The sequence below is a fragment of the Taudactylus pleione genome, unplaced genomic scaffold, assembly GCF_031769625.1.
Source record: "Taudactylus pleione unplaced genomic scaffold, aTauple2 ptg000501l, whole genome shotgun sequence".
Classification (NCBI taxonomy): domain Eukaryota; kingdom Metazoa; phylum Chordata; class Amphibia; order Anura; family Myobatrachidae; genus Taudactylus; species Taudactylus pleione.
Window position 1 is genome coordinate 915,537 of NW_028284903.1, and position 26,055 is coordinate 941,591.

The window sequence follows — 26,055 nt, forward strand, 5'->3', positions numbered from 1 at the left end:
CAGCCACCTTTTGTTCCACCGGTGGCGCCTTGGGATTTAGCTGTGGTCCTGAGGGCTCTCCAGGGACTGTCGTTTGAACCACTGGGCTCAGTGGACCTCAAATGGCTGACAGCTAAAACTATTTTCCTTCTGGCCATTGCTTCGACCAGACGTGTTTCTGACTTAGGGGCTCTCTCATGTAGACCCCCTTTTCTGATTTTTCATAGGAACAGGGCGGTGCTGCGCACTCGTCCTGGTTTTATGTTGACCGCACTTCTTCGTTTAGGAAGTCGGACGCCTTTTTTGTCCTCTATGGCTTCCGTAAAAAGGGTTGGCCTGCTTAAAAGCAAACATTGGCAGGCTGGATTCGTATGGCTATTTCTGAAGCTTGTCTTCATGAAGGCCTTCCGGTTCCTTCCTCTGTGAGGGCTCATTCCACTAGGTCTGTGGGTCCTTCGTGGGCTGCTCGACGTGGTGCCTCTGCAGTCCAGATCTGCAAGGCTGCCACATGGTCCTCTGTCCATACCTTTGTGAGGTATTACGCGTTTGACACCTTTGCCTCTCAGGATGCTTCCTTCGGGCGGCGGATTCTCCTTTCAGCACAGGAGCGTCCCCACCCTTAAATGATACTGCTTTGGGACATCCCCAAGGTATCCTGTGGATACCCTATGGACCCTGATGTAGAAAATATGAGATATAGTAAGAACTTACCTTTGTTATCTCTATTTCTACGAAGTCCATAGGGTTCCACAGGACTCCCGCCCTGTCGCACCTGTGCTGCAGATGGGCTTTGCTCTGGTCACCGGTTTTTCCGTCTCCCTCTGGTGAGAATGTGATTCTTGTGTGTGTGTGTGTCCAGATCTTTTTTCTCTCTTCCTTCTCCTCCTCCAGCCTATGGCTTCGTACGTAACTGAGATGCCTTGGCTCGGGGGCGGGGTATAGGAGGGGGACCCTAGTGCATCCTGGGAGGCTGAAAACTTAACTCTATGGTGCCCGATGCCTGACGTCATCACCTATACCCCAAGGTATCCTGTGGAACCCTATGGACTTCGTAGAAATAGAGATAACAAAGGTAAGTTCTTACCATATCTCATATTTTCCATTTTCTTTCAGAGGAAATTGGCTTTATTGCCGGATGTTCAGACTTTTCTGCAAGGAGTCATCAGATTACAACCTCCATTTATCCCTCCAAAGGCCCCGTGGGACTTGGATTTTGGCCCTCATTGAGAGACGCTCGCTATTTGTGGTCGTTCGTTTTCTAAAAAGGGGTGGCTATTCAAATGAACCGTTCGCACTTTGCGGTCTGTTCATGCCTCTAAGTCTGAACGAGCGAGCAAAACATGCGAACGTAAATTTGAAAAATACGCCCCCTGGCCGCTCGCACCATACGTCATGTCCGCTATTTATTAGATTAATCGAGTACATCGAACTGCGTCTGAACGGCTCGCTATTCTTGTGGTTGGTTTTTTCAACCACTATTTTGCGAGCAGTTCTGAGTTAAAAAAAAACAAGTGACGTGGTCAATGACGCTGCTGGATTAATTATGCACTCCCTTAAAACGCCCGTTTTGACCTTTAAGCACGCCTGCGATCGGATTTCCACTCCCCGTTTTCAAGCACCTTCCCCTGTTACCACCCACATACGCCTCATTCTTTCAATCAAATTATCAGGCATTCGCTATTTTGCGAACACATGAATTTCGACAGCACTGACTGGTTCGCGCATGCGTATAACGATCCGTACGCATGCGCAGTTGGGCAAACATCGCTCGGAGCGAACGAGCTGCCGCTTACGAGTGGCTCTGAATCAGGCCCTTTGTTCTTTCGGTCCTACAGTCTTCCATTTTTGAGCCTTTACAGAATGTAGAGTTCAAGTATTTATCTTTGAAGGTGGTTATTCTTTTGTCGCTTGCCTCTGCTCGGCGTGTTTCAGAGCTCGGGGCTCTTTCCTGCTTTGTACACAGATGTCTTTTCTTTCTAAGGTGGTGTCTGCGTTTCACATTAACCAACCAATTGTGGTTCCAGTATTGACAGATGATTCTCAGGCCTCCAGATCCTTAGACGTGGTCAGAGCTCTTCGGATCTATGTTGATAGGACAGCATCCCTCCAGAAGACTGATTCGTTTTTTGTTCGATATGATCTTGCTCGTCTCTGTTGGCCGGCTTCAAAACAGACTATTGCATGTTGGATTCGTCTGACCATCAAACAGGCCTATCTGGCCACCTCTAAACAACCTCCTAGCTGTATTACAGCGAGTTCCACGCGCTCAGTGGGTCCTTCGTGGGCGGCTGCCCGCGGAGTTTCACTTGCGCAGCTTTGTCGAGCGGCCACGTGGTTAGGCCGACATACTTTTGTAAAGGTTTACCGTTTTGACACTTTTGCGGCCTCTGCCTCGCAGTTTGGACGTGCAGTTTTGCAGGGTTCTCAGCGCTCTCCCGTCCGGGATGGGAGCTCTGGGACGTCCCCATTTCAATGAGGCTCCAGTGTCCCCTAGTGGATGAAGGAGAAAACAACAGGATTTTTGTACTTACGGTTAAATCTCTTTATCCGATTCCACAGGGGATACTGGACGCCCACCCGGCGCTGTTCTACCTGCCTAGTTTGTTTGTACTTCCAGGTTTGGACATATGAAATTTTTTTTGAGGGGGGATTTTCATGTATATGCTAGCTTCTCCCTTCCTCTACTCTTCTATTTCCAGCTCTCCTTGGGCACAGTATTCTAAAGGTGGCCATACATGGTGAGATTCAAAAGTTGGTCAGATCAGTTGTACGATTTCCCTTGAAAATTCTTCCCTTCAGATACAGGACTATTTGTATTTTAAATGCAGCTATTTCACATAAGACCATACGATTTGATCAATCACATCACGTGTGTAATTTCCTACACGATCAGTTGAGATCTCTCTGCAAAACCATCTGATCTGCGATCCAACTAGATGACGTTGGGGACGCGCATCGGGGTCGCAGAAGACTCGAAATACAACTATTTTCAAATGATTGGTAGGTCCAACCTGCAGAAACTGCCCAAATCGTGTGATCAATCGTGGCCAGCAATAGACTGACCTGTAGGGGGGGGGTATAGAGGGGGAGGAGCTAGCTTCCATTCTAAATTCTTAAAAGTGCCAGCTCCCGGTTATCCCACATCTATACTCCATTGTACTGAGGCTCCAGTGTCACCTGTGGAATTGGCGAAAGGGATTTAATGGTAAGTACTAAAATCCTGTTTTTTCACCCATGAAGGGGTAGCTTGCCCTTCCTTGCTGCTAACATGTTGATTATGAGTGGGGTTTTGTACGGTGTGCTTTCAGCTATGTAATAATATTACTTAGCAATTGTAAACATTGGTATATCTTAGGATGTCATGTCAGAGCAAAGTAACAATATGCAGCTTATTTATTTTCCCCAAGGCTTCTCTGAAGAGCAAACCTATACACAAAATGATTTACAAACGGGCGCCCTCATGCAACAAAGAATTTTGCCGTCTGGGTTGTATCTGTGTAAGTTTAAGTCATTTAATGCCCAAACCGACTCATTGTCGTCGAATGAACTGTATGCTTAGCTGCGATTGCCTGAAGAGCAAATTATACCTTGGAAAAGATGGATTTAAGGTTAAATCAACCAGGCCTACACAAGAAGAAGATGCTGAGGGTAATGATTATTCATCATCCATTTTTGTGGATTGCAATGACCAACAACAAGCAGAGAAAAAAGCACATGAACTTCTCTCACCAGTGCAAAAAGAATCTAAGGAAATTGTTGGAGACATTAAAACAAAAAAAAGGAAATCCATTGATTGCAGTGAGTATTGTAGAAAGTATGTCCAATGTCTCTGAGAGTGGCTTTATATTCAGATGTGTCCTCATAAACCTATTTTTTTTTAGGCCATACGGAGTGAGATTCCTGGCGAGACTTAAACGCTCTGCCTTGGGTAGTGATTCCCGTGTTTGAGTATTTTTTTCCCATATTTTGCTTTTTAATTCGCTAATAGTGTACTAAGTGCTTAGGATTAGTATTCTTGTTGCAAAATAATTAGTAGAAAATGGCAGATTTTGATGCATATTTTAATAAAAGGTCGCTGGGTGCGGCTAAGTCAGGGTTCTTTGGTGTGATTTAAGTGTAGGTGGACACATCTGTATATTTGTCTACATGTACAAAGTATTAAATATAGTGTAAAGAAAAAAAAATTACTAGTCTAAATTGTGCCTACTAGCAGAGATCAACATATTAGCTGCATACGCTCATGCAAATATATATACACACACATAACGGAAATTGAAATGTAGATAATGTCTGCTGATATAATTATCCTAATTGAAAAAATGCATCTGCCTGATAAATAGTTTTTTTCTGTCTTATAAAATACTGCCTCACTAGTACTCTGTTTGATTTCTACGTTTTTATTCATTGCGTTTTATTTTTTCAGATGACCGGAATTCAGAATTCCGGTCCTCTAAATCTTTCCCCATTTGGAATAGATCTGATGTGGAGAATGATCCAGAGCCAATTTGTATTCCTGGACAAGCAAAATTAGTGGATTCCAAGGAGCTACACTACAAAGGACCCTTACAGAAGAGCAAGTCCTCTGCGGGAACTAAATCTAGTCGTCTCCATACACCCACCACTGCGGTAAGGACGCCATCTCACAAACACTTTTTAGATTTCACTGCTCTCTAAATTAGCCTGATATAACTAAATTACAGAAACAGAGCTTTCAAAGACAAAATGCAAGCTGATCAAATGGCTAATGCTTCTCACATATGGCCAGATCCAGCTGTTTGGCCTGAGTTTAGAAAGCTCTCATTTGGACTCTCACAATTTGGCGGGGTTTAAAAGTGGCCTGATGATTCCTGAATTATTTTTTTTATCACAGGCACTGGCCATTGTGTGTTTACATATTATAAGGTTTCTTGGCAGTTTGAGCAAAATAGCTTCATGTGTGGTCAGTTTTAAAATTAACTTTCTCCTGCAGTGATCCTCATTGGGCTTATTGACAGAAACAGGTGTGCATTAGAAACCCATCACCCATTCCCCACACACCTCCCATGATTAGATACATTTGTGAAAGCTATGGATTCTCTTTCATCTACTTTGGGGGACACTGCTAACTTTGGGGTGTAGATGGTGCTGTTGAATGATGTAACGCTTTCTAATGAATAAGCCTAATCAATAATCTGTTTTTCAGCTTGTGAGAAATACTTTGTTTATTCACATTGGCTGGTTTGGTTTCCTGTATAATTCCCAAGCTCCCAGGCTAAGCCACTCTCATTAGGCAAATTATGCTGTGAAAAGGGAAAGGCATCAAACTGTAATCTAGGGCTGGTGACAACTATTCTAGGGGTAGGCTTGACTCTGATAGTGTGATTAACTTAGGGTTAGGCTTGAGAAATAGAAGTCTCCAGTAGGATGAGGAATCTGTTTTCTAAATGTGGAGTATATATAGAAATAGCAGTAGTACTCGTATAGTAGAATACGATTTAAAAGAGTTAATTCCAACATATACATAAATAAACAACATAGAAATCTACCAAAAATGGGATTCACACCGTACCAGAGAGCAGGTGAAACAAGCATGGAAAAAGTGTGGCTAGCTAAGGTCCCGGAACCCTCTTCATCCAGAAGTTCAGATACTGGTCTGTTTTTTCCCATTGTTGTGCACGTCCACAGGTCCAGCTCATTATGAGATGCATTTTTTCTTTCTCAAGGCACCAGTAGCAAAAACCAGACCAGTATCTGAACTTTGCTATGGTTTAAATCCCACTTTTGGTAGATTTCTTTGTTTTGATATTTATGTATACTTTGGAATATATACTCTTTTAAACAGTATTTCACTATATGGGTGTTACTCCTCTTTCTTATACACACCGCATTTGGAAAAGCAATTCTTTGACCAGACCATTTGAGGAGTTACCTTTAAGACAACACGAATAAGGCACCTTGAAGCGTATTGAAAGTAAGCCTAATCCTCAGTAGCATCACAACCACTTCTCTATACCTGAGAGAACTTGAATATTGCACCTAAAACTTTTTACGCTTATTATGTGTGAATGTATTACACTATTGTGAATTTTCTATTTATTTATATATCACCTGGATGAAGAACCTTCTCTTGGTTATTACAATTTAAACTAAGGGAATTGTAATTTTATTTCTTAAGTATTTATTCATCATATGACTTGAATGGACTGCTATTATAGCCTTTTTTATATATTAATTTATTCAACTCTATGTACCCAATAACTCATTATCATACACATTTTCTTTCACTTCTGGTTCTTGGGTGGAACCTTATGTGACAGGCTGCTGATATTGGGGTAAGAAGTGCCTTTTCATGTACTATACCCTTTTTCTGGCGTACTGTCAGCGAGAACATCTGCTTCTGCTATGGCAGCACACAGAAGTCTATGGCTCCTCTATTGGCAAGTTGACTCTTGAGTCAAAGAATTCATTGGAGTCACTTCCTTTTGGTGGGGAGGTCCTTTTTGGACCTGAGCTCAACGAAATAAACTCCTCGGCAGAAGTTTCAAAATAATTATTTTCTGCCTTTGATGCTTTATGGTCCATCCTTTCGTTCCATTCGCCCCCATGGTGGATCAAGGAACCAACAGTCTGCCAAAAACCAGTGCTATCCGCCTCATGGTGTTAAAGCCAAAGGTAAACCGTGCTGGATTGCCCGATGTCAGACCTCTAAACCTGTAGAAGAACCTTCAGCTTGCCAAGTTTTCTTCCGACCTGGGGAACTTACGGTGGGAGCCTGTCTGCTGGCATTCAGGGGCAGATAGTTCACCACTACACTAGATACCTGAGTAAGGCAAATTGTGACCAGAGGATATCGTTGTGGATTTCAGGGGTCCATCGCCCAGATGATGATTTTCCACAGGCCTTCCCATAGACAGATTAAAGTGTTGGGCCCTCCTAGAAACCATCTTGGATCCTTTTGTCTTTGGGAATGGTAGTTCCTGTTCCATCGGATCAGAGATGATTAGGATTCTATTAGGATCTTTTCCTGGTCCGAAAACCAAACTGGTCCTTCCAACCAATTCTAAATTAAAAACCTTAAATTCTTATTTACACATGCACAAAATAAATATTAAATGGTTGAGATCAGCATTAAATGACATAGAGAGGGTGGAGTTTATGGTATCGATAGGATCTTAGAGGAAGGTGTCTGTTATCTATCTGGGAGGGTCACTAGAGCCTCCTCAGATTTGCAGTCTGGTCTAATAATTTCCAATATCAAACACTAGCGTTCGGACTTTGTACAGCACCAAGAGTGTTCACAAAATCTGTGGCTGTCATGGGAGGTCTATTAAGAATAAAAGGGGTGAAAGTAATCTTATTTAGGTGCCATATTGGTCCATGCGTATTCCCTACAGGTGTTGTCATTCTACTTTCGGCTGACAATAGAAGTTCCAGAATGTCACAGCTGGATTGTACACTACCCAAAGTACATTCTCATTCCATCTTAGAAAATTATGTTTATTTGTATGCTTTTTGACACAGAGAAGCAAAAAGTGTTCCTGCAACCAGATAAATTCTCTCCTTGCTGCACCTAGTTAGATCTTTGTTAAATAGAAGGTGTGTGTCTGTTCATCTGTCCATGAAAATTCCAAACAAGTTTGTGTCAACTTTCGAGGTGACATCTTATTCTTATGCCTAGTTTCACTCAAGGCCTTTCCAGTTGAAAATACTTGCCAAGTGGAACAGGTTCAATTGCAAATAGAGAGTGAAAAGCTGGGTCTCTATCTATTAATATAGTTTACAAAACTAAAAAAGATCCTGTATTTTACCCTCTTGATAAAGTATAGAACTTAATGGAAGCTGTTGATTAGAGAATATTTTAAAATGCTTTTTACATTTAATATAAAAAGCAGATTTTTTTTTTCTGTAGCAATGCTCTGCAGAGACATTGAATTACTCTTTGTAGGTTCAAGCTTGTGTTAGGAAAAGAGTGTAATTCAGTAATCTATAGTTTGTCAAGTGATTAGAAGGCCTCTGTACTTTAGTGTCCCACATCAATGAATCGTCATACAATGGTGTGATCACATAAGAATATAAAATACCAACACTGGGATACCAATATAATACCGCAACCGTTGCCATACTGTCTAAGTTTCTGTGCGTTACTTAAAATGTTTGAAAAGAAATTGGGTCTGGGATAGGAAGATCCAGATGTTTTGACTCTCTTTTTAAATCGAGTATATTTATTGAAAATATTTGCGAATTATACATGTGCATACAAAATGAAAAATCAATTGTTAAACACACAAAAGAAATAGTGATGACAATATCATAAAAATACAGTCATGCCTACAGTGTAACAACATATTATCAAAATAGCAAAAAAAACAAATAAGTATGATATAATGCCAAAGGGGGGTTGGTTATAAGAGACAGCCCTCCAAACCATAAAAAAAAAAGTATAGAGCAGCAAGGTGGCGGGTACATACACAGGAGAACATAATAAGGATAAGGAACTGAAGGTCCCCAAGTTAAGCGCAGAGCTCATAGAACACCACACAGACCAGAATTGTCAAATTTCAAGGGGCACTTACGCCTAGTGGACCTCATTTAGAGATTTATGCAAAACCGCTACGTTCTCAGATCAAGCAATTGTTTGCAAATGCGAATGCCACACTGCACATGTGCAACGATTTGCATTGCGATTACCATCGTTAATTGGAACCACTTGCAAAATGAGTGACAGGTAGTCGACATTTAGAGGTGGTAACGGGGTGGGGGTGTTATAAAAACGCAGTTGTGTCTGACCATTTAAACGCCGTTTCATGGGCGTACATAAATTAGCCATTGCGATCTACATTTGCAGCATGAGAGCTCTCTTCATTTTAGGAGAACTGCAGTGTTTGCGGCTGGTCAGACTTACAAGCTGCTTGGCTGCACGATCTGTGTCATTGGTACCGATGTTTATGCTGTTGCACGTTATCAGATGAGAAGTCAGCAGTAGACGTCCCTATGCTCGGCAATGATTTGGAAGGCATTAGCATATTTTAGCAACTGCAATCCGTAAAAGAATACAGTAGTGTTTACATTAGCGTAAATCTCAGATTCAGGGACAGTGTACACAAAATTCTCGTGGGATATGGTAGAATTAACCCAACCTATCTAAGAGGAAAAAGTGGGCCATCCAGGTTCTAGCAATGTACACCCTTAGCCAGGGTAAGAAGAACTGTAACATAGGTTTGTAGGTAATGGTTCAGCTCCTCTGAAGGACCCAATAAAAAATGTGACAGCCGTATCCCAGGCTCATTTATGCAACCCAGAATACTGGTCCAAAAGGAGGAGACCATAGGGCGAGACCAAAGCATATGTCAGAAGCCAGCATCAAATTCACCACATTTAGGACAGGAGGTGGAAGCCAGCCTCCCAAGGTTCCCCAAATATATAATGGTGTCCAAAAAAACTTTGTGGAGGATATAAACCTGTATTTGCTGAAATCAGACATATGGAGCGCATACACGGTCAGATCTGTCAGATGAACTATTTTTGACTGCATTAAAATGAATGGAATCGTCCAAGTCTGACTGCAAGCACATCAGATGTCAGATGTCGTTATCTGACAATCAGGAACTCTCATCGTTCAAATCGTTCATCTGACAGATATGTCAGATTTTCCTTCAGATATGAACGATTGAACGATTTTTTAAATCGTTATTATTCAGATCTGAAGAAAAATCTGACCGTGTGTATGCTCCAATACACCATGGCCACCCGAGGAGAGCCCAAGGCAATGCTGTAGTCCTCATCAGATGGGAGCTCCACCTCCCACTTAGCCTGTAACTCCTGTAAACTCCCAGAATTATTAGCTGATTAAAGAGATGAATAAAGGCAAGAAGTAGACTTCTTTAAGCAGAGCTTGCACAGGCAACTCAGCTAGGAAATGAATCCCCACCTCCCCCAACTGCGTACCAAGCATATGCGGAAGCTGCAAATACTTATAAAACATAAAATTGTGGAACTCAAATTCAGAGCAAAGTTGTGCAAAGGAGCACAGGATTCCTGCTCTGTTAATATGGCCTAACATGGATATCCCATGAGATAACCACAAAGAGCTACTGTCTAAAAAATGTGACTCTTAAGAAGCGGCATTACTCCAGACTGGAAATGAAGGATCCAATTCATCAGCACCCAGTAGCTTATGAACCGCCAGCCAAATCTTGCGTACCTGCACCAGAATAGGAGACAACCCACAAAAGAGGACTCCCCACACTTCTGCTTTAATACAGTCTATTGTACGATGGATCATAGCCACCATTCGCCATGCCTCTGATTTTGGAGGTGTGCTCTTCAGGATTGGAAAACTGCTTATCCCACCAGATCCTGGGTGGCTCTTCATGGATCCTCAGTGGAACCGCTCTGCAGTTTGGTTTTCAGTCCATACCTTCACAACATTTTTCTGTATCTAAGGACACTGATTATGGGTGAAAATATCTGCACACAGCGACAACTGATGAGCGTAACACTCTCCTAGGGGCTACTTTGGAATGTCCCCAAGGTACAGCAGTTACCCCGAATATGGATGAAAGAAAAATAGGATTTTTATACTTGCTTTAAAATCAGTTTCTTTGAATCCATTTGATTTACACTGCAATCCCTCCCCAGTTTCTCCTGTTTTTTTTTTTCATTTGATTGTTTAATGGTTTGTTTAGTTCGTATGGGCTTTGTTAGCAATAAACTGAAGTCTTTTCAGTGGAGAGACAGAGGGGAAGGAGTCAGAGACTAACAAGTCTGTAGTGTAGTTGTGCCGTGCACTTAGCACCCTTAATACCTCAAGGTACAGCAGTGTCCCCCAAATTAAACAAATTTTACAGTAAGTACATAAATCTTGTTTACTTTTTCCCTGTTTTATTGTTGAGTGCCTAGTTGGAACTATATTTTTCAGTTCCCTCTCTTTATCCTCCACCACTGTCCCTGTGTAAAGGAAAAGTAGCATGAACTGTTTCTTTTTTTTTTTTAAAGTTCCCAAGGCTCCTATAGCTATGCCACCCCATATATACCATAGAGTACTCCAGTGTCTCCAATGGAAAGGATTGAATGCTAAGTTCCAAAAATCCTGTTTTGTTTTTTTAACCAAAAGGAGCCACAGTGCCTTGTCTATGAAACAGACTAGGTCATGCAGTTTGTGAGTTGAAAAAAGCACAAGCTCACTCATGTTTCGGTAATCCTTCAGTCTGCTGAGTGGATCTCTTGGGTGTTCATTCTTCGCTGCAGACTCCTGCAGCATTGTTGGTCTTGTGTCACAGGGAGCTCAGGAGTTGTAAAGATACTTTGGTTTTGCTGCTATCTAATAGGACCATAATGCCTCTAATACCTCCAGAAGGTGTCTGTCTATGCTGCTTTTTATATGGAAGGCCCTCTTTGGCTGTAACCGGAAAAGATAACAGAGTATGCTGCTGCTATGAACAGTCCCTAGTCAGAATAAATTTGCACTTCAAAAGCTTCTTTTGTCCCTTGTACATTAGTCAAATGACCAATCCTCAAGGCCTCTGACTGCCTCTCAGGGGCAGCAGAGCCCAAGAAGGAATCCATGTAGACCTCTAAAAGTGTAGATATGAAGAATTCTTGTAGGAGAGCGCGCTTCTGGTTTTGGGCACTCACCTTAGTCTTTTGAATGAAAGTATGCTGCTAATTGAAATGGAGAACACCGTAGTATTGTGTTCCTTATTATGTTTTGCTTACACCCTGTTTTGCTGTTATTTAGTGAGTTGTGAATTATTTCGTCTTGTCCAATTTTGGGTACTGTTATTCTTCTACTGTGAAAAATGAATGAAGCATGGGGTCCCCCAAGCTGTCATTGGTTGTCCAGTAATGGCATTAATGAATGAAAGGATTATGGATTAAATACATACTGTTTGTTACTTTTTACTCAACTCCTTGTAAAAAGCCACAATAAAAATGCATATGCCTGAAAAAAACACTAGATCATCCCTGCTTAGAGTCAGGCCTTACAATCAAACTTTATTAGCATGTTCCCTTTACTTTTAATATAAACATATTTTTGTTGTGACTGTTAGGAAAATGTAGAGGATGTCCTGATGTCTGAATTGGTCTTGGAACATATCAATAGGCACATAAAGTGATAAATGAGAAGAACTGTGGCACTGCAATCCCAGATAGTATGTTGGTGGTGTTTGTATATCTGAGGCAGTCCCTCATTTATACATGATTTGTAGTATCTAAGTATCATCAATTCGCAGGTCCCTCCGGAAGACATGGATCCTATCTATAAGTATTTTGACAACATGATGACATGTGCTCGAGTAAGGGTCCATGAGCGTAAAGCACCAGACGAGAAAGCCAAGAAAGACCAGTGCATAGATGATGGCTTTGAAACCCTTGGCAAGGTGGGCTATTTCTTATAAAAATGTTATAGGCAAATCCATTTCGAAGCTATTTGGGGCACATATTTGGGTACTTGTTGTCCTCTACTACGTATTATGTTTCCTTAATCTTTGAACCAGTTGACCTAATCACAATAGGACTAATGTAGACTGAGCACTGTGCTAGGTTGCTTAATGTACCTTGCGTGATTTCGCACTGCACTTGCACAGAATTTGAATGAACGCAAAGGCAGCTTTGCAGATCCGTTAACATTTTAACGCATCTCCCCGTACAGGCAGAGAGGTGGAGAGGATATGGTAATGAGTGTTCTCAGGTCGGCAAAGTTTAGTGAGGGTGTGTAATTGCGCAAATGCGGCACCTGCAGACTATCTATTCTGTGTATAAGCCCCAAGTACAAATGCACACTGATGATTATTTGTTGCAACCTGGCACATATTCTACCCATGCAGATACGGACCGCTCGGCATATGTACAGATACACATACTATTTTGACAACACTTATTTTATGAGTAACTTATGTCCATTTTGCTATCAGCTCTACATCAGCCCCAAAATATGTACAGTTAATTAATTATAAAAACCTTAAATGTGGTTCTTCTGTAACTTTGTGAAGATTAAAGGAGCTGATGAGAACAGATTAGCTCAAGAAGTATGTCATGCTGCTCAACATTCCAAGGCATCCAGTTGTATAGGGTGCTGGAAAACAGTGTTGTAAAATTCCTGATCTGACCGCATACTCACACGAGCTCATTAAAGCTTCAACTTTCCTGGAGTGTATCTGCAAGCCTTTAGCATCTATGGTAAATGGCCTATTGGCCTCCGATCCACAGTTAAAACTTTTACCAAATTAAGGAAATGTATTGTGAATGCACAGTAAAAGAGCACTGAAAAGAAACTGATCTAGCATGGAGCAGAAATTGGACAGAGAGAGAATTAGACTGAAATATAAGAGAGCCCAAGAGACAGAGGAGGAAGTAATGGAGATAAAAGTAGAAAAATTAAAATGGTACACAGAGATTGATCTAAACTACATTTCGTTTACCTTCTACTCTGGGACTCTGCTCACTCCCCTTTCGCCAAAGCCTGTGGGTCTCTTGTTTGACCTACACCATCTTTCCACAATCTGTCTGGAAGATTACCAGATTGAGAAACCATTCTCTGATGCACAGCATGCCTGCTGAGGTAATCGTTCTCCCAATTTTCCATTTTTGACATTTAACATGGTTGGTGTTCCTGGAACATTTTGTTCTGCTCTTAAAGGCAAGATATCTCTTTTTACCTCTGCAATGATTAATGTACACCACTGCATTGGTACCGGTCTGAACCCTAACTAGAGACTTTAATACCACTCAATTTGAGGACATCAAATTCTTGGCTTCTACCACAGATCCTGAAACCAATAATGAAGAACAACTTTGTCACATTTGTCCTATTCCATATAGCAAATGGGCAGCCATTGTTGGGATTGACACCAGAGGAGCAATCAATACATTCTCAGCTGTTTGGTCAGAAGATTGTGGGCAGTTACCCATTTTGGAAAAGTTAAACTTCTTCAAATATTGAGGCCTTCAAAGGAATTTCATACAGAAGAGGACAGATATTAGGCTAATAGATACACTACTACTCTGAATAAGTCTATCTTGTATTCTGAAAGATACCCCCTCAGCTGTCACATGTCTAGCAGCAGATTTAGAAAGACCTCTCTGGTTAGTGACCAAACTGGACGTCTGGTTATTTATACAGTCTGGTGCATAAATATTGGGACATTGACAGAATTTTCATATTTTGGCCTCTATTCACCACCACAATTGCTTTGAAATGAAACAAACAAGATGTGCTTTAACTGCAGACTTTCAGATTTAATTTGAGGGTAATTACATTCAAATCAGGTGAACGGTGTAGAAATTACACGGTTTCTATATGTGCCTCCCAATATTTATGCACCTGACTGTATTTTAACATTGACACTCCAATACCTGTACTGTCTCTAATTAATGTGTCTGAAATAAAGATGATGCTGTGTCTCCATCAAAAAGTTTTGTAGGTAAGGGTTTATAATCACATCTTTGGTTCTCCTAAAATGACATAATCTTAAAGACCCTCTGAGCTTTCGGCAGACAAAAGAACAGAACCCCGAGCCTAAATATTGAGAGTTTTGAGGTTCAAAAGGAGTAGCTTGTTTATAGAGCCAAAAATAGGTTCAAATAGAACCGGGTAAACCTCTGATCTGCTGTTACTGGAGTGATTTCAAGTCTGTAATTTTACCCTAGTCACAGCAAGGCTAGTAGTGAAATACACTGGTTGAAATGCTGAGGAGATTGATGCCAGATTGCATGATTTCTTTCACCTAGGAAATTAAAGTGGAACTGAATCACTGATCCCAGTAGAAAAGCTGCCGAGACCCCACCACATCCATTGCCAGTTGGTTGACTGCCATTTATGCTATGTGAAAGTTTGGCTGCTGGTTTACTGACAGCCTAATCTTGTGCTGTCCTTTATGAGGGACAGAGGCCTACTTTCCTGACACCTACATTTTTCCTTTGCCACTAGAGTAAAAGGAATGAAAAACTCCTGGCAGAATAAAATATCACCCATAAAAAGCAAGTACTCCATCATCTTAGACTTCGCCTTCCTAGCCTTTAGCCAAAGATTTGGTAGGCTGAAGCTGAATTCTAGCCACAATGAGAGCATCATCCAGTGCCATATATTTTAATTAGTCTGATGGCTCACAGATGTGTTCAACCAAAGTCACCAATTTAGACCTTGGCCTCCAAGAGTTATTCCAATCATTTTCCAGTGCTTGGTTAACCCAAGCTGACATTGAAATGGGCCTCCATGAAGTCCTAGCTGCTATAACATGCCTTTAATCAGAGACTCATATGAATAAAAAAAATAAATAAAAGAACTGATACACATGCACAGAGTGATATACGGTTATACCTGTTATCTAGTGTATAACTGTATATCACTCTTAAATTTGAACAGGGGGGTGGAACCCAAACACAAAGGACGAAAGAAAAGAGTGGTTATATGAAGCACTGAAGTATTGGAAATGGAGTAAGGTGTGCTGGTGTGGGCGCTTCTGGGATAAAAGCAGGCCTGAAAAATGACTGAGTGTCCTTCGTAACCACTCGCACAATAATAAACAGATATACAATGGGGGTGTCACCAATCAAATGGTGCTTATCCCAATAAACCAAGCAGATGAATATGATGTATGATAAAAAAAAAACGGGGTTTATGCCACAAGTAGGTACCAAAATAGATACATAAACCATCAATAAACAGACAATAAAAAACGGTCAATGTGAAAATTAACACATCAAAAGACAAAGCAATATAATAGGCAAAACTATGTCCAAAGAAATTAAAAAGGCCTCCGATGGAGGAGGCTAGGTTCTCCAGAACCCGAAGCAATGTTGTAGAAAGCTTTAGAGATGGTGACACATAAATTAAATAGTGACACGTGTATGAACGGTGGTTTAGACACCACTAAAACAAGGAGTTCCTACCGCACACTGTGATGAGCAGCCGCAGGTGTTAATAGAATGGACACGCACAGGCACCGGTTCCCCTGCACGTGGCTCCTAAGCTTTACAAGTGATGTGGTATCTTTCCAGTGGTGTCCAATATCTGGATAGCACGAGGATGGTCCAGCGCGTTTCGAAATGCTTCCTGGTCTCTTCAAGGCTAATACACACCCGTGCTACGTCTTATTTATACCTAAAGGGAATCACGGAGCTGGATCCTGGCTCTGGATCCAATGTTCATCAGTAGTCGCAGAGGAATTATGTCATAGTAAAGGGCCATGCTGGTATGTCCAGAAAACTACTTTTTTAATGCGGGGAAACATACTGTATGACTCAGTGTCTCTCTTGATGTTCCGTCAGCCATTTTGTTGTGCGAACAGCAGTGAAGACAGCATTTCTTATAAAGTCTCACATCCCGCTAATAAGGAACTTCATTTTTTAGTCCCCATGAATGTTTTACACTTTAAAAAAATCACCCTTTGCCTTCAACAAAATGGCCAACGCAAGACCTTGCAGAACCATCCATAACAAAATGGCCAACAGAACATCATCAAGCCACAACAAAATGGCTGACGGAACATCAAAATAGACACACTGAGTCATAGTCTGTTTCCCCGCATTAAAAAAGTAGTTTTCTGGACATACCAGCAAGGCCCTTTACTATGACATCATTCCATTTCATATTGGACACTGGAAAGCTGCCACATCACTGGTAAAGCTTAGGAACCACGTGCAGGGGAACCGGTGCCTCTGCGTGTCCATTCTATTAACACCTGCGGCTCCTCATCACAGTGTGCGGTAGGAACTCCTTGTTTTATTGGTGTCTATACCACCGTTCATTTATGTGTCACCATCTCTAAAGCTTTGTACAACATGGCTTCGGGTTCTGGAGAACCTAGCCTCCTCCATCGGAGGCCTTTTTAATTTTTTTGGACATCGTTTTGCCTATTATATTGCTTTGTCTTATGATAAGCTCTTTTCCACATTGACTGTTTTTTATTGTCTGTTTATTGATTGTTTATGTATCTATTTTGGTACCTACTTGTGGCATAAACCCCGTCTGCTTGGTTTATTGGGATAAGCGCCATTTGATTGGTGACACCCCCATTGTATATCTTTATATGAAGCACTGAAGTCCACCAATACAGGACAAATCTTTCATGCACTTCTTAAAACTTACATTTTATTGATTTTGCTTAAAATCCTAATTTCAAATTTGCTTTTGAAGCTGGGAAATATAAAAATAAAATTATAGTAATTATAATAGGATGAAGATTTATTAAAATATGGTATGTAAATCAGATGAATAATACACAGAGATCTATGCTTGATTGGTCACTGGAAATTTTAGACTGACATTATTTTATTATTTTATAAAAGGTTTCTGAATAACCACTTTCAGTCTTATGGGGAGATATATCAAACCTTGGAGAGAGATTAAGTACCAACCAATCAGCCGCTACCTGTCGTTTTACAGGCTGTATTTAAAAAATGACAGGAGCTGATTAATTGGTACTTAATCTCTCTCTCTAAGGATTGGTACATGTTCTCAAGGTGGGTACACACCTAGCAGTTATATCTGCAGGTCTAGTGATCTGCAGATATATCTGTAAATGATGGTCGTTCATATACACTAATGATCATCATCTTCCAGGCAGCCGCGGGTACCACTGGCCGGAAGGCGTGTCGGGCTCGTCCGCCTCCCTTCCCGCAACTGCCGCTGCATGTGTAAGGGCGGTCGGCTGATATATTAACCCATCGACTGTGCAGCACAGCCGACGCAATATGTTTGTGAACGACGTTCACAGACATCGCTGGTACACACTGGCCTACGGGCATCAGATATATTGGCTGATCAATTGATCGGCCAATATATCGGTCAGTGTGTGTGTACCCAGCTTTAGACCAGGAATTGCTCCCTTTATCAGACATTACTGATAATGAGGAATAAGACATCACTGATGAGGAGGAATCAAAGAAACTGTTGTACACAATGGGGTGATCCAGAGTTGGTAGCAAACTTGGCTTACATTACTGTGTGGAAAATAGCAACTGTCCATAGATATGCGGATTCATACACACATCGAGATGCTTATGCCTTCACATTGACCGAAATATGTGACAAATTGTCTTCAGCATGTGTTTGCATTTTATGTCTTTTTTTCCCTTAAATATTTGTTATTTAAAGACTTTCAACATCACAAAAGAGAATACAGGGTGGTAGAGTAAAAATGAAAGGTTTAAAGGGGAGAGAAGGGAACATCTCTTGTTGTAGTTACACAAGTTTATGTGAGCAGGTAACATGCAATCATAAGAGATCCAAGGCAAAGCCACCATATTTCTACCAAGGTGCCCCCCCCCATTCCATAGGCTCTCCAAAATCATCTAGAGCAGGGGGGATAGATCACGTGTAAAGCGGGTTGGAAAAAGCTCTTTCTTCTTCAGGGTCCACAGGGAGACTTTGGGGTGTAGGTGGTGGATGAGGAATCCAGGCACCACGCAGTTAAAGCTTTCAGCTCCCAGGATGCATCGGCCCATTCCCCCTATACCCTGCCCCCGAGCCAGAGGCACCTCAGTTTCATTGGTGTCTGGCTGGAGTCTGGTCACCATTACGCAGGACGTCTGCGCTGCCGCTACGTCACCCCTCTGGTGACTCAACACCAGTTCCAGCTGGTCTCGGCGGGCATCCCGGGGTCATAGCTAATAACCCCGTGCACAGCCCAGACTGCAAGCTTCACGCAAGGGGATAGGTTAGAGCGGGTCATCGCGTGAGGTGACCCGCGCATCGGCAGTCATACTTACAGTCTCGGGACAGACTGGAGGCGCTGAGTGTGGACACCGGCTCCAGCCACCGTGATCCACTAGACCACCAGGGTACAGGTGGTGCGGGAGCCAGAGTCCCATTGGGTAAACAATCAGCATGGGGAGGTCCTGTTCCCTGTTAAAGGGGCCCCTCAGCTCTGGACGCCAGTCCTCTGAGGTCTCGCATCCCTGACCTGCTCTCCTCCGGCCACGCCCCCTCTGAGGTCCCCAGCTGACATTTTCTTCCAGTGGCACAGTCGCAGCTCTCTCAGGGTAACGCAAGGTCTGGCCCCCGTACATACCTCTCCCTGGAGTCAGCATATGTAGCGCTTTAGCCTACCAGCTGTGTAGTCGATTGTAGTGCAAATTTGCAGTTGTATTTCTACCTTGTATGTGACTTATGCTAGCGCTGCCTGTCTGTGTCTGTTTTCTACTGTCAATATTATCTATACCTTTTTCTCTGATTCTGCCATAACATACAGGTGTAGAGGTGTAGTCAGGGTGTTTCCTGTACCTCACATCTATAGAACTTAGGGGGTCATTCAGACCCGCTCGCAAGCGGGTCGATGTTGCTCCACTGCCCATGCGCACGAGACCCGGATAGCGACGGGCTCTCCGTCGCTCCGGGTCTCGCACCAAAGGGGGCGTGCTGTCGATGTTGATTGTCAGCACGCCCCCTTTGGTGGGCGTGCCGGGGGCGTGGCTGCCAGACGGAGGCGTTCAAATGGGAACGCCTACCGTCTGAAGCCGGCCCCACTGACATCAGTAGTGATGTCAGTGGGAGTGATTTTGGCTCTGATAGAGCCAAAATCACTCCAGGGCTTGCGGCAGCGAGACCCTACCGTAGGGTCTCCGTCTCAAGCCCGATGGTCGCAATGGTCTTGACCATCGCGACCATCATCATGGACGCTCGCATAAGCTGTGGGTGGTCACCCACAGCTATGCGAGCGTCCAGGAGGACGCTCCATTTTCATGGAGGAGGGCCCTGATTCAGAGCGAGCGCTCTGGTCAGAGCGTTCGGCTCTGAATCAGGCCCTTAATATTTGTGAGGTTAGTCACAAATAGTTGTGCGTTGCACTGTGCCATATTCTGGCTGTGTGCTCCTGCAGCTTACACAAGCATCAGACAGGACCAGTATATTGCATTCCTACTAGTGTTCTGTATACTCAGTGGTTGCATTATACCCAGTGCCATATTGTGTGTTATATTGCCCTGCAGGGGCAAGGATAATGAGCATACTTCCTGCACCCATTCTGCTAGCATTATGTGCTGCAGGTTTTGGTGAGGAGGATTTGGTAGAGGATGGATTATGTGTTAGGTGTTTTAATCCACCACCCCTTGGGCTTCCTTTTCTCAGGTCCTGGCCTCAATTGCGGACCGCTTAGCGGTTCCGGCTGTGTTTCCCCTTATGTGGTTACCACTGCAGTTCCAAGCAATGCAGATTTCTCCTGTGCCTCCACAATTTTTTCTCTACTTCAGTGCAGAGCCTGGCGGCTTCATCTATTGCTCTTCAGACCACGTTGCAGGGTGAGAAACCTTTACACAAGCCATTTAAGCGTACAGTGTTGTCATCACAGTCCACACAGCTTTCTGAGTCTGAGGTGTCTACTGACGAGGGAGAGGCTGCTGATGTCTCTAACCCTGACGTCCCACTGCAGGAGGTGGAGACTCGGTCAAAAATGTATATTCCTACTTTGGTACGAGCTGCCAGATCCGTTTTAGTAATAGAGGATGAAGAGCCAGCCCCTCAATCCAAGCACCCTCTGTTTAATGAATAAAGGTGACTTCCGCAGAGTTCCCTCTATCGGATCAGCTGGTTGAACACATGGCTGCAGCCTGGCAATCGCCTGTTAAGAGGCATCAACCTCAAAAGCGTTTGGCCTCATGTTACCCATTTCCTATGGCTCATTGTTCAAAATGGGAATCGCCCCCTGCGGTGGATTCACATGTCACACATTTAATTAAAAGTGCTACATTACCTATGCCTACGATTACTTCCTTAAAAGATCCTACGGATAGGAAAGTGGAAGCTGCCTGAAATCAATATACTTGCTTGCTTTTTGGGGCTATTGCCCGTCTGACCATGGCTATTGCATGGGTGGCTAAAACTATAGAAAGCTGGGCCAACGCACTGGAGGATGTTTTAACCCACAGAGGCTTCTGGTGATCAATTATCAGTGGTGGGTCATATTCGAGATGCGGCAGCCTATATTGGGGAGGCAACACTGGATGCCAGACTCCTAACCTCCAGAGTCTCGACCACAGCAGTGTCTGCTCGCTGTACCCTGTCGCTGTGCTCTTGGAAGGCAGATGGCGATTCTAAGAAGGGCCTGGAAGGATTACCCTACAATGGAGAGATCTTTTTCGGCCCAAACCTTGACTAGATTGTAACCACGTTGGCAGCGTCAAAACTGCATTTTTGCCTTCAGCAATTTCTTCCAGGCCTCAAACCACTTCCTTTCGGTCCTTTCGTCCCCAAGGAAAGCCCAGAGGCCAGTACTTTCCTAGGCAGTCGACTTCCACAAAGATCACCAAACCCAAAAAGCAGGCCTGGAGCACAAGATGCCCTGCTTCAAAACCAGAGGATAAACCTTCAGCCTGATGGGACGGTCCTCCCTCTGGGGGATCCCAGAGTGGGAAGCCGACTTCTTCAGTTCGCCCAATGCTGGAGTTAAACCACCACGGACACTTTGAGAGAAGTGGTCTCTCACAGGTACGCCCTCTCATTTCTCAGACGGCCTCCCCGCCAGTTTTTCTACACATGCCCTTCTTTGGACCCGAACAAGGCCTCACGAGTCCAGAAAGCCATACAATCCTTGCTGCAAGCAAGGGTAATTATGTCAGTCCCGCTATCTCATCAAGGGACTAGTTGTTGTTCTACTCTTTCTGGTGCAGAAGCCGAATGGGTCTCATCTGCCTATCCTCCTTCTCAATGTTACAGCGCGCCGGACTCCGCCTCCTGCTTACCGGGTCCAACGGCGCTGGTCTGCAGAGGGGCAGCCGGGGGTGCATCACCGGCATCTCCTGCTAGTCTGTCTCCCTCTGCTCAGTCCGATGCAGGCGACCGCTGCTCCCTAGGGGCATGCGCGCCAACCTGTGTTTAACTTAAAGGGACATACACTCGTCCTTAGTGATGTTACAGGAAGTGACTGGGGTAGCCCTGCCTATATAAGGAAGTCTGTGGAAATGCTCCAGTGCCAGAGTATATTCTCATTAAGCATACTCCAACGTTCATGTGTTGTTCCATTACCTGTTTCTGACCTTGGCTTCGTTTTGTGACCCTGATTTTGCCTGACCCCTGGTACTGCATCTGACATCTGGACATCTGGTTTTGACCTCGGCTATCCCCTGTGACCTGTTACGCCTGCTCCCTGGTACCGTCTAGTCCGTTTGGTTCTGATCCGGCCTGTCGACTAAGCAATACGTCTCCACTGCGTCCTGAGTTTACCAGCACCTGTATAAGGGAACCTATCCTGAGGGCCGCGACCTGTGTGTCGGACGCAGCCAAGTCCATACCTTCTTGCGAGGGTCCCTGGTGAATACTGCCGGCACATTAGACTCCGCGCCTCAGGCATAGGTCCAGCCAACTCCCTAAATACGAGCCGCATCCATAATCCATCCGAGAGCTGTGACGCTCAAATCCCTGAACCGATTCCTCACGGTGCCACGGTTCAGAATGGAAACCTTACGTTCCATTCTCCTGGCTATGGAGCCGGGGTATTTCATGGTATCACTGGCTATTCAGGACACATACCTACCTACATGTACCTATAGCGCCCTCTCATCAATGTTATCTCCGGTTTACTATACTACAGCAACACTTCCAATTTCAGGCTCCGCCCTTTGGTCTATCCACAACTCCACTTGTATTTACCAAAGTTATGGCTATCATGGCGGCCCATCTGTTACCATATCTGGATGACCTCCTGCTATTAGCGGGTTCCCCAAGAGTGCTCCACCACCATCTGCAACTAACGATTGCCTTTCTACAAGCACATGGGTGGTTAATCAATTGGAAAAAGTCCTCCCTGACTCCCTCGCAGAAGATGGTTCATCATGGAGCCCTGTTAGATTCTCAACAGCAGAAAATCTTTCCGACCACAGACAAGATTTCCACACTACAGCTATGCAGATGCCTCCACAGCCGCCGAGTGTCAATCCACTCAGCAATGCAGGTTCTGGGATCCATGGTGTCCACCTTCAACATGGTGGAATATGCTCAGTTTCATTCCAGGTCTTTACAAAGGCTGATCCTCTCCAGGTGGGACGGATTACTCCATCGGCTCAAGGCTCAGACGATGGTGCTCTCTCCGGAGGTGCGTCTGTCTCTGTCTTGGTGGCTGCAGACATCTCACTTAACAAAGGGTCGCTCTTTTTGTTTTGGATCCCGAACTGGATGATCCTCACAACAGAAGCCAGTCTTCGAGGTTGAGGAGCAGTGACCGGTCCACACTCCTTTCAGGGCTGTTGGTTAGCGGTTGAATCAACCCTGCCAATCAACATATTGACACTTTGGGCAGTCTACAGGGCCTTCACGCTGGCCCGATACATACTTCACGGGAAACTCGTAAAGGTTCAGTCCGACAACGCCACATCAGTGGCTTACATCAACTATCAAGGAGGCACTCGAAGTCGGGCAGCTATGACAGAGGTGTCACGCATTCTGACATAGGTAGAGCGTCCTCTCCCGGCCATTTCGACAGTGTTCATTCCTGGAGTTCTCAAAAACGGACATCATCAGCCGTCACGACGTGCATCCCGGGGAATGGTCTCTTCACCAAGAGGTGTTTTAACTCCTAGTGAATAGATGGGGCCTTCCAGAGGTGGACCTCATGGCCACCCGGCACAATCAAACTGCCACTGTACGGGTCCAGAACAAGAGATGCCGAAGAGCGTCTACCAAGGCTGCTATCAGTAAAGTGAGCCTTCCAGTTTGCGTACTTGTTTCCTCCAGTTGCCTTTCTTCCTAGAGTTCTTCAGAAGTTCAAACAAGAGGGCGGCACGGTCCTTCTGGTGGCTCCAGCTTGGCCCAGACGTCATTGATACTCAGATCTTCAGAGTCTCTCCATCGACACTCTGTTCCTGCTGCATCTGTCTTTGACGGCATGGCTCTTGAGACATCCCTCCTAAGGTCCAAAGGATTCTCCTGCTCTGTCATCAAGACGTTACTCAGGGCACATAAACCACCATCTGCTCGGATCTACTACAGAGTGTGGCATACGTATTTCCAGTGGTGTCGTCCCAGAGGTTACGACCCCCAGGTATTTAGGATTTCTAGATTCCTGGCCTTCCTTCAAGCCGGATAGGACATTGGCCTCCGCTCGGCTCTGTCAATTTGGCTCCAATGTAGACTGGCTCCACTACCGGATATCCACACCTTCCTCCAGGGTGTTTTCCGGATTCAACCTCCCTTTGTCCCTCCAGTGGCTCTTTGGGATTTGTCAGTAGTTCTTTGTGCCCTCTAGGGTCCTCCATTTGAACACCTGGATTCTGTGGAAATCAAGTGGTTGACAGCAAAGACTCTTTCTTCTGGCTATAGCATCCGCCAGAAGAGTGTCAGATTTAGGGGCGCTCTCCTTTCACTCCCCATTTCTAATATTTCATCGGGACAGGGCGGTACTTCGGACTCGCCCTGGGTTCCTTCCTAAAGTTGTGTCTAGTTTGCACATGTATGAGGAAATTGTAGTCCCGGCCTTTATGCCTCCTTGGATGTGGTCTGTGCCCTCTTATGTGGACCGTCCCTGTTCCTTTCAGAAATCAGACTCCTTATTTGTGCTTTATGGATTTCACAAGAAAGGTTGGTCAGCCAACAAACAAGTGTTGGCTAGGTGGCTTCGTATGACTATCTCGCAGACTTAAGGTGCATACACACGTAAAGATTTTCTGTCCAACCATCCAATGAGTTGATTGGTTGGAATGAGAATCTGGTAAGGTATGAAAGCAAATGTCAATCAGCAATTTGCTCCCAAATGCCGGAAAATGGACAAAAACTGTTGTTTGAACAAATTGTTTAGATCAAACATTTAACAAACTTGTCTGACGACCATTTTCATCAGTTTTCTGGCATTTAGGAGCAAATTACTGATCATCAGTTACTCCCATACATTACCAGATTTTAATTCCAACCAGCCAACTAGTTGGATGGTTGGACAGAAAATCTTTACGTGTGTATGCACCATTACACGCAGGTAGGCCTTCCTGTTCCGACTTCTGTTACTGCTCATTCTACTCGGTCTGTGGGTCCCTTGTGGGCAGCTCGACGTGGTGCCTCGGCTATTCAGCTTTGTAAGGCAGCCAGGTGGTCTTCTGTCCAGACCTTTCTAAGGTTCTATGCCTTTGATACTTTCACCTCTCAGGATTCTTCCTTTGGACGCCGGATTCTCCTCTCAGTGCAGGAGCCTCCCCACCCTTAAAGGACTGCTTTGGGACATCCCCCAAGGTCTACCTGTGGAGCCCTATGGACCCTGAAGAAGAAAATGAGTTATTGTAAAACGTACCTTTGTTAACTCTTTCTTAGAACTCCATAGGGTCCACAGGGCACCCACCCTGAAGCACCTGGCTTCATATGGACGATGTTTCTGGTCACCGGTTAACGTCTCCTTCTCTGTGAGTGTAGTTCTTCTGTGTACCAGTCTTTCTTCTCTCTTATCCTCCTCCGGCCTTTGGCTTATCACAAACTAAGATGCGTCTGGCTTGGGGGCGGGGTCTAGGGGGAATGGACCGATACATCCTGGGAGCTGAAAGCTTTAACTGCGTGGTGCTTGGATTCCTCATCCACCACCTACACCCCAAGGTCTCCCAGTGGACCCTAAGGACTTAGAAGAAAGAGCTTTATCAAAGGTAAGTTTTATCATAACTCTCATTTTTCATTTTTACTTTATTTTCACACTATTTGAACTCTTGATCCTCTCCTTAATGTTGAACCATTTCTCAATCTGTAAGGTTTCTTCCATTTCCTCCTCCTTTGATAGGCCATACATTATTAAACAATGTTAAATGTGGATATTCGACTCATATAGCTTGATTTAATGCATCACAGTAATTTCAGATAAGTTGGCTGTGATTTCATTCTCACAGTTACGGTTTAGTTGTCGCAAATGTTGGCTTGGTTGAAATTGCAAAAAGCAAGCCTTGGAAAGAGTTAAGCGTTTCTGCAGTTCCGTAAAGCATGGTAAAAAAAACAGAAGTGAGCTATATCAGACAGAACTTCATTTTATTGCTGGTCAACTGGTCAAATACTCTGTTTTTGACTGGTGGAAAAAGTTGGTTTGTCCCAGAGTGGTAAATAAAGGATTTATTTAACCATTGATATGTTTGAGTACTATAATCCCATACATTTAAAGTTTAATGTGTTACATTTTATTGGCTATTTATGAAGGTTGAGTC

At 43.9% G+C, this 26,055-nt stretch overlaps 1 protein-coding gene across 1 annotated transcript in view; it reads left to right on the top strand.

The window, feature by feature from the left end:
- The window catches only part of LOC148501817 (MAX gene-associated protein-like), a 187,936-nt gene that overhangs the window by 68,574 nt on the left and 93,307 nt on the right, over positions 1–26,055 (top strand). The window contains exons 9-11 of the mRNA XM_088449939.1: positions 3,387–3,777; positions 4,403–4,605; positions 12,192–12,338. Of these exons, the coding sequence (XP_088306065.1) occupies positions 3,387–3,777; positions 4,403–4,605; positions 12,192–12,338 (741 nt within the window). The remainder of the gene's footprint in view (positions 1–3,386; positions 3,778–4,402; positions 4,606–12,191; positions 12,339–26,055) is intronic.